The 8,810-nt window shown below is 65.7% G+C and overlaps 4 protein-coding genes across 4 annotated transcripts in view; 2 read left to right on the top strand and 2 right to left on the bottom strand.

The window, feature by feature from the left end:
• Positions 1-559: 559 nt before the first annotated feature.
• On the top strand, positions 560-2,090 carry AMSG_09458 (Pak1ip1 protein). Its single transcript, XM_013898852.1, has 2 exons — positions 560-722; positions 898-2,090. The coding sequence occupies exons 1-2, from the start codon at positions 643-645 to the stop codon at positions 2,072-2,074; spliced, it is 1,257 nt and encodes a 418-aa protein (XP_013754306.1). The 5' UTR covers positions 560-642; the 3' UTR covers positions 2,075-2,090.
• A 62-nt stretch (positions 2,091-2,152) lies between these two features.
• AMSG_09457 (PE-PGRS family protein) lies at positions 2,153-3,147 on the bottom strand (the record flags this gene model as incomplete). The annotated part of the gene is made up of 2 exons (XM_013898851.1): positions 2,153-2,185; positions 2,206-3,147. 2 exons carry the CDS (start codon positions 3,145-3,147, stop codon positions 2,153-2,155), a joined length of 975 nt encoding a protein of 324 aa, XP_013754305.1.
• Positions 3,148-4,130: 983 nt separating this feature from the next.
• AMSG_09456 (uncharacterized protein) lies at positions 4,131-5,422 on the top strand (the record flags this gene model as incomplete). The annotated part of the gene is made up of 3 exons (XM_013898850.1): positions 4,131-4,244; positions 4,395-4,985; positions 5,036-5,422. The coding sequence occupies 3 exons, from the start codon at positions 4,131-4,133 to the stop codon at positions 5,420-5,422; spliced, it is 1,092 nt and encodes a 363-aa protein (XP_013754304.1).
• A 250-nt stretch (positions 5,423-5,672) lies between these two features.
• AMSG_09455 (Ras guanine nucleotide exchange factor A) overlaps positions 5,673-8,810 on the bottom strand; it is a gene marked incomplete at both ends in the record, with an annotated part of 4,309 nt that continues 1,171 nt past the window's right edge. The window contains one exon of the mRNA XM_013898849.1: positions 5,673-8,594. Within this exon, the coding sequence (XP_013754303.1) occupies positions 5,673-8,594 (2,922 nt within the window). The remainder of the gene's footprint in view (positions 8,595-8,810) is intronic.

Here is an 8,810-nt window from a genome sequence, read left to right as displayed (position 1 = left end):
TATGTCTTCGTGGGTCTGGTCATGGTCATGGTTGTGGTCATGGTCATGGTTGTGGTCATGGTCATGGTTGTGGTCATGGTCATGGTCATGGTTGTGGTCATGGTCATGGTTGTGGTCATGGTCATGGTTGTGGTCATGGTCATGGTTGTGGTCATGGTCATGGGTAATCATCGTCGTCGTCTTCGTCTTCGTCATCATTGTCATCATCATCGTTGTCATCGTCAAGGTCATCGTTGTTGTCTTCTTCAACCTCATCGCCACCATCATCGGCCGTCACCATCATCGCCACCAAGACCGTCATCGCTACCACCACCACCATCATCATCACCATCACCATCATCATCATCACCATCGGCATCATCATCATCATCCTGAATGATACCGCAGTGGGCAGTGACATGGTAATGGCCGCGTGTGGTAGTGTGGTACATGTGGTGCATGTGGTGCATGTGGCCATCCCCCCCTCCCCCCCCCCCCCCCTCCCCCCTCCCCCCACCCCCCACCTCCCTTCCCATCACCGCATCCATCTTCGGACGACGGCAGCCACAGCCACCGCTCGCCTCCACAACACACTCCGTGCACACCCCTATCTCCCCCACATACACACTCATACACACTCCACTCCCTGTACACACATCAGGAATGACCTCCTTTGTCCTGTGCGCAGGTACCTACACCCACAAGCTGTTTGGCTACGAGGTGCTGGTCGAAGCTGACATGAGGTACGTCGAGCCGGAGGAGGAGGAAGGGGGATGGGGGGTGGGTGGGGGGTGGGGTAACAATTTTTATACAAGCCCCCCCCCCCCCCCACCACACACACCGCCCCCCCACACACACACCGCCCGCTTTCGGTTGCGCAGGTCACTCACAGTGAGGATATCGATCGACGCGGCGCAGTGTCAGTCATCTGACCATCTTTGGTGCGGAACCGCACACGGCATCCGTCCGGGTGGTGGCGTTCTCAGAGACCGGCAAGCACATGGTGTCCGGCGCCGCCGACGACTCGGTCCAGCTGTTTGACATGGTCAAGATGCGCGAGCGCGGCTCGCTGCTGGAACACTCGGGCGCGGTCGACGATCTGGCGTTCTTTGGCGACGGGTACATGGTGACGGCGTCGGCAGACACGACGTTGTGCCTGTGGCGGACGCGGGACTGGGCGCGGATCAAGGCGCTGCGTGGACACAAGGCCGGCGTGCGGCGAGTTGCTGTGCATCCCTCGGGCCGGCTCGCCATTTCGGTCGATGCCGCCGGCGGGCTCAAGATGTGGAACTTGCTCACCGGGCGTGCCCAGTTCTCGACCCGCAGCATGGCTGAACCGCGTGCGCTGGCGTGGGCACCGTCCGGCTTGGCGTACCTCGTCGCCGACCGCGCCGCGCTCCGCGTCGTCTCGGCCGAGGACGGCGCCGAGATTGGCTCGTACGATACGCCGCCGCGCGCCGCGCTCTCCGACGCCGTCTGGCTCAACGACACGTATATCGCGGTTGCTCTCGACTCGGGACTGGTCACCATCTACGACGTCGCCGCCGGCGAGCCGATCCACGAGCTCGAAGCGCCGACCACGGCGCGCGTCCGCTCGCTCGCCGTCTTCCGCCCGCCGCACGCCGCCGCGCACGACTTTGACGGTCTCGTCGCCTTTCTCGCCTCGGCCTCATCCGACGGCACCATGGCCATCTGGGCCATCGGCACGCCCGACGACAACTTTGCCGCCGCCCACATCGGCACCATCGACTCGGGCGCCCGTCTCACCACCGTCGCCGTCGGCCCGGTCAGTGCCACGCGCGCCAAGCCCGAGGTCGAGGTCGAGGCCGAGGCCGAAGCTGTCGCCATCACCGAGGACATCGACCATGACGACGTCGTGTTTGACGAGGAGGACGACGAGGAGCCGGCGCAGAAGAAGGCCAAGACCACCGGCGGCAAGGGTAAGGCCAAGGCCAAGGCCAAGGCCAAGGGTAAGGCCAAGGGTAAGGCCAAGGCCCCGGCTGAGGTCGAGGTTGTTGCCAAGGCCAAGACCAAGGGCAAGGGCAAGACCAAAAGCAAGAAGGCCAAGGCCGGATCGAAGCGCCGGCGCGAGTAAAGCAGTGATCAGTGGGCCGGCGACGCGAGGCGGGCCTCGAGGCCGGCGACAAGGAGTGTGTCGAGCGAGGCACCACCGTCAAGCACATCGTGGACCAGTGGCGTCTTGATGCTTGTGGCAGCATCCTTGACCATGGTGTACGGGTCGAGCACGTACGACCGCACCACACCACCCGAACCAAAAGCATTGCGATCCAGAGCGGCATAGGCGGCAGCCGAGTCGGCGGCGGCAGCATCGGCGGCGGCAGCAGCTAGTTTGGCAGCCAGCGTCCGTGCTGCTGTCCGCTTGTTCCCACCCTGCGAGCGATCGGCGGCGACGGCCGAGATGCCGGTCGGCAGGTGGGTGAGGCGGACGGCCGAGTCGGTGGTGTTCACGCTCTGCCCGCCCGGCCCCGACGCCCGGAACGTCTCAACCCTCACGTCGGGCGAGGCAAGGAGCGAGTCACCGTCGGGGCCGCGCGCAGCCTCGCCAGGCAGTGGGAGGACTCGTACAGAGGCAAACGAGGTGTGCCGCCGCCCGCTGGCAAAGGGCGAGCGGCGGACCAGCTTGTGGACGCCCGTCTCGTGCGCCAGCCAGCCCTCGGCCCGCACGCCCGGAAGCACAAGATCGACGCCATGGGCCCCGGCTGCATTGCATGCCGCCTGCGAGGCATCACGCCCGCGCGCGTGTCGCCCGTGCCATCGCAGATACATCGCGCCCAGCATCTGCGCCCACTCGCCGGCATCCGCCCCTCCTGCACCCGGCGCGATCGCCACATACGCTCCGCCGCCGCCGCCGCCCGGACACGCCGCCTCATCCAGCGCCAAATGGTACATCTCGTCAATCTGGGCGTCTTCGGCCGTCGCAATAGCGTCGGCGAGCCCGGCGGAGGCATCAGCCTCGGCCTCAGCCCCAGCCTCTCTGTTCGCACCAGACAACGCCGACGCCTCTTTCGCCACCTCGGCAACCAGTGCCAGCCACTCGGAGACCTCGGTGGCTGCCGCGGCGGCAGCAGCCCCCTGGGCTCGGCCCACACTCGTCTGCTGTATCCGCATGCCCATGATGACCACTTGTCGCGCCCGATCGAGCAGCATGATGCCGAGTCGAGTGTGGCGGGATGCAAGAAGCAACCTCGGACAGCACATTGACCGCGGTCAAACACGCACGCCGGCCACAGGCATCTCTGTCTCACCCACAACGACACCACCGCGTACAGACGTAGTGCAAGCCAATCAAATTCTGTAGCCGGAACGCTGTTGAAATCAGGGCCACCTTCCGCGTACCAGGGGGGGTTGAAGACGCCAGTGGGCCAACTTTACCTCCCTCCATGCCATGCGCAGTCACTCGTCATTTTCTTGATTGCCTCGGTGCGATTGGAACGGTAGAGCCGCAGATGGCTCGAGATCGCGGGCGGAGATGAGATCTGATTGTCCCGTAGTGTGAGCATGCTGGCCAGCTGTGTGTGGAGGGGGGGGGGGCGGAGAGGGGTGGTTGGTGCGTAGATGGGGGTGAAGCAGGGGACGAGGGTGGAAATGGCGCCAAAATGAAGTGGCGATTGGCGCACTTTGTGCAATTCGTGATCGGCTTTTCTGAGACGGCAAACCGCTTACGCGTCTAGGACTGTAGGCATGGCAGAGCTTGTCGCAACGAGAAGATTTTTCAACTCAAGCTACGCTATAGCCTCTGCAACGATGTGATGGCGTCAGATTGTGTCTCTCTTGCTTTGATCGCTGTCGCTCGCCCTCAAAGGCCGCTGGCAGGACAAGTGCAGCGAGAGACATGACATGTGTCGAAGAGGATACTGATATTGGAGGGGCGAGGAGGGGCCGTCAAGGCTTGCGAAGGGAGATCTAGAAGTGGATGCCGCATTCCATGGCCTTGGGCCGTGGTTCTGGACCGGCGGCAGGAAGCAGGCGAGAAAGGAGGCAGCGCAAATGTCCCACAAAAACAGGCAGCGGCAAAATCGATTGGTGGGCGGAGCGGCGGGAGCACTTGACCCACGCAGCGGCCAGCGAGTGACGGCATGGGACGGACGACAGCTCTGCCAGTGCTCCAGGCGAGTGGCACCAGTCCCACCATGCGGAGCACACCCACATACACTAGAGCTACCCTTAGCCGAAACCCAAGCTGCCTCGAGCTGTCTGGCCCCATTGTCTTCCGCCAGCCGGCGAGCTCGGCTGGCGGCTCGAGCGTAGATTCTACAAAGTGCCGCCCGGCCGGCAGCCACTCCGGTTTGGCGGTAGAATCTACCGCCACCGGCAGCGCTATCCATTGCCGCCCGGGCCACGCACGGTCTTTTCCTGCCGGCAGCCCCCGGAGGGAAGCGGAAGGGGCGGGGAAGAGCGGACGCAAGCGCGGACGGGGTGACTCTGGTGCCGGCCTGGGCTATGAGTATGCCTGTGGCGGGCCGGCCAACAAGCGCCAGGCCGTCCTCGCCTCGCCGTCGGGCCACACATCGCCGCCGCCGCCGTCGTCGTCATCATCGTCGTCCTTCCGCCGCCGCCGCCGCCAACCTCCGGCCTCGCCCGACCCGCCGCTCTCGCCGTCGGGCTTTGACTCGCTCCTGCTTGCGTCGCGCCTGCTTGCGTCGCCCCAGACGCCGACCGGGCGGACACCCAGTCCCGAGGCATGCTTGACTCGGTCACGGCGGTCGCCCTCGTCGCGGCGGTCGGTCTCGTCGCAGCGCTCGGGCAGCTCGGCAAGCTCGCCGGCGCAGTCGCGCGGCCCATCGCCGCGGGCTGTCAGCTCATCGCCGCCGTCGGCGTCGCCACGGGCACGCAACCGGAAGCTCGACCTCGGCGAGGCTGGCGATGGCGATGGCGATGGCGATGATCATGGTGAGGAGGAGGCTGCTGCGCCTGAAACGGCGGTGGTGGCCAACCTCTCGCGCAAGCGCATCGCCCCGATTGGAGACCTGGATTCGGACTCGCAGGTCTGCAGTGGGCGGGCGGTGGCGGTGGTGACTCGCTGAGCGCGGCCAAGCCGCTGGTGCGGACGATTGTGCAGGCTGTGGCCGGCGGCTTTGGCATGACGACGGACGTGGTCCGGTCGACGTCCAAGAAGCCGCTGGTGCATCTCGCGCGGCAGCTGGCGTGGTATCTGCTGATGAACCACACGGGGCTGACGCAGACGCGGGCGGCCAAGCTGATGCACGTCAAGAACCACAAGTCGGTCTCGCGGGCGCTGCAGAACTGGACTGTGAAGCGGGCCCGGTGCGCGATGCTCAGCGGGCGTTTCCCGCGGCCCGGCGAGGAGCGCAACGTAGGATCGTTTGCCGCCGCCGTCGAGGCTCTCGCCGCCTTTGTCAAGGTCAACTACCGCAACTACTTGGCGTCGTTCACCACGACGGCGCTGCGGCAAAAGGCATGATGGTCTTGCCACCGCCTTTGGCTCTTGCGCTCCACCCCGGTATGTATGGGCGTCGAGTGTGAGGGTGCGGTGGCAGCAGATGCACTGCAAGGCTCTGGAGGGAGGGAGGGTGTATGATGATGACGATGTCGCGAGCGACGTCTGATGTAGTTTGTGAAGCAAAAACCCCAACGCAGGAGATCGCGAGCAAGCGAAGGGGACGGAGAAAGGGGGGTGGAGAGAGAGAGATTGAGTACGGGAGGGGCGCAAACTACTTCTTGGTAGCCTTCTTGCGCTTCTTCTTACGCGGCTCGCGGAGGAGCGACTCCTCGTAGGCGCGCTCGTCGTCAAAGATGGTGGCGGTCTTGATGTAGGCGCGGACGGCGGTGTGGACAGGCTTGTTGAACTGCATCTTCTGATGGCGCTGGATGATGCCGATGATGGAGGCAACACCGCGCCACTTGCGAAAGTTGATGAGGCCGTCGTCGACGGTGTCGACATTGCCGTCCTCCATAAAGGTCAGGTCTGAGAGGTACATGCCGAGGTAGGGGAGGCAGAAGCCGTCATCGGGGGTGGAGTTCGCGATGCGGCGCATGTTGGCGTAGTTCTTCTTCATGGAGACGATGTCGGTGAGGGCTTCGAAGCGGAGCATGTCGGCGGACGACATCTTTTCCCAGGTCTTTGCGAGGCGCTTGACCTCTGCGGTTTTGAGAGCGGCGACGACGGCCATGACGCCCGAGAGGTTATTGAGGACGCGGAAGTGGTTGCCGAGGGTGATGAAGCGGGCGACGAGCTTAACGCGGGCCTTGAACGAAGTCTCGGAGACGATCTGGGTGATGATCCACGACGAAAAGTGGTTGAACCATGAGATGACGGCAAGCACGTTGGGCGCGCGCTCATGCTTGCGGTGCTTGTCGGACCAGGCCTTGTTGAACAGCTCGCGGACGCCAATCTTCTTGAACAGCTCGACATCATAGAGGGTAACTTGCTCCGAGAGGATCTTGTCCGAGATGTCGGTCCAGGCGAGGCCCATGGTGGCGGCGGCGGGCGCCTTGATCATGGCGTGGGCCGAGAGGATGTCTGAGGCCTTGAGCGACTGGCCGTCACCGCAGTATGTTTCGAGCGTCTTTGCGAGGCAGCGCTTGAGGACCTGGCCGGTGCGGGCGAGGCCCATCGAGGGGAGAGTGCCGTCGAAAAAGGCGCGGAGCGCGTCGGCCAGCTTGGGGTCTTCGGTGTAGTCGAACGGGCGCTCGGCGAGCCAGAGCTTGAGCATGTGGAAGGCCTGGACCCGGACCGGGATGACCTCCTTCTCGCGGCCGAGCGGCACTTCCATGCAGTAGCGGTCGATGATGGCAGCAAGCAGGTCGTGGGCTGTGGTGTAGCCTGGGTACGAGAGGAGGAGCTGCATCTGGAGCTTGGTGTTCGACCGCTTGTGGGTGGCCTGCTCCACGAGGGCAGCGAGCGAGGCGGCGTCGATCTCGCGGATCTCGGTCGAGCCCTCGCCAAAGGCGGCGATGTGCTCGTCGGCGGTCATCCATCGGAGGTCGGCCCGATCAACGTATTCTTCCGCAACAGGCTCGGGCTCGAAAATGCCGCGAGCAGCGCCGAGAAGGTTGATGTCGCGAGCGAGGTTCATCTTGGTCTTCTTGGCTTGCGCGTCGGCGCCCGGCACCGAGACCCGTGGCTTGGTCCGCGGCGGCGAGGCGGTTGCAGGCGCTGGGGCCGGCGGTGGCGGCGGCGTGCGGGTCGAGAGGTCGCGTGAGAACCGCTTACCGCGCGGCGACTGGGAGCCACCGGGCGCAGTGCCGGACCGCGACGACGACGGCTTGCCGCGGGAGCGGGCCGACTCGAGGGCGGTGCGGGTGTCGGGCGCGAGCCGCGGGACGAGCGGGAGCGGAGCGAGGAGGAGGGCGGGCGGTGGCGGAGTCGAGGTGCGGAAGGAGTCGACGGGCGCGGACATGCGCTTGCCGAGCGACGACGACGGCGGGGCGATGCGGGCCTTGAGCGGCATCGACGACGGCCGCGAGCGCGGAAGCGGCGGCGCGCTCCGCGAGAGCGCGGTTATCGTTGACGAGCGCTGCGACGAGACCCGCGGGCCGACCGGCGGGGGACGGGTCGAGAGCGCCGGCGGCGGAGCGGGGAACGAGCCCGATGACGGTGAGACCGGCGGCGATGAGGCGGGCGACGACGGCATGCTAGGCGGGCGCGGCGGCGGGCGGGCGGGCTTCTTGGGGCGCTCAGACAGGAGGCCAAAGGTGCCCGAGGTCGAGGCGCGCTGGGCACGGTAGGCCTGGCGGCTTGCCGGGGTGGCGAGTGAGCCGGCCGGCGGCGGCGGCGGGCTGCGGGTGCTGAGGTTAGAAGGCGCGGCGGCTGGCGGCGGGAGCGGCGGCGGAAGCGTCGGGTCATCGATGGAGAGCGACGAGTGCAGGAGGGTGTTGGCGACGTAGCGGAACGAGTCCTTGGACGCGTTGGCCGACTGAAAGTGGCCATACGCCAGCATGGTCGAGTATTCGTCGTCGGAGAAGTCTTCGGCCGTCTCGTCGTCGTTCGACGAAATGCCCTCGGTCAGCGAGTCGTCTGCCGCCAGCGACGCCCGCTTGGAGCGCGGCGAGCCCGACGGCGTAGTGAGCGAGCCATCGTGGGCGAGCCGACGCGGAGAGCCGTTCCCACCGCCTCTGACTGGACCTGCCGCCCGTGCGGCAGCTGCAGCAGCCATTGACGACGATGAGAGCCGGGACGGCTCACCAGGCGTCGACGGCAGCGTCCGTCCGCTGCGAGACCTGCCCGACTGCCTCCGTCCGGGCACGCGGGCCTTGATCAGCTCGGAGAGGACATTGCCGAAGAGGCCATCGTCAGATCGGCCGGTAGCCCTGCGCCTCCGCAGCTCTTCCTCTTCGTCGACGTCATCGTCATCATCATCGTCATCATCATCGTAGTTGTCGTCGTCGTCGTCGTCGTCGTCATCGTTGACGTCGTCCTCGAGGTTGTCGTAGTACGCCTCGTCGACCCCTGTCGCATCGAGCGCAAGTACCGGCGGCGGAGGAGGGAGGGCAGGCCCGGGTGCCGATCCGGCATGGCCGCGGTTCCCGGCAGGGTGCAGCGGTGCGGGCATGGGTGGCGCAGGCGAGTGTGCCGGCGGAGGCAGCGGTGGCGGCGGGAGACCGGACGAGGTCGGCGGCTCGGGCACAGGTGGCTTGGCTGGCCGGGGAGGAGGGGCCGGTTTGGGAGGGGGTTGGTAGGACATAGTGGGAGAGAGAGAGAGAGAGAGTGTGTGTGTGTGTGAGAGAGTGTGTGTGTTGGAGGGTGGTGCGTGTGTGTGTGGTGGGGGGGGGAGTATGTGCGACTGGCGAGAACTATGATTGAACGAACGTTCGATTGATGGTGAGTTTTTTCGGGGGAAGGGGGGGGG

Source organism: Thecamonas trahens, assembly GCF_000142905.1.
Source record: "Thecamonas trahens ATCC 50062 unplaced genomic scaffold supercont1.50, whole genome shotgun sequence".
Classification (NCBI taxonomy): Eukaryota; order Apusomonadida; family Apusomonadidae; genus Thecamonas; species Thecamonas trahens.
This window is presented reverse-complemented; position numbering and strand designations above follow the sequence as displayed.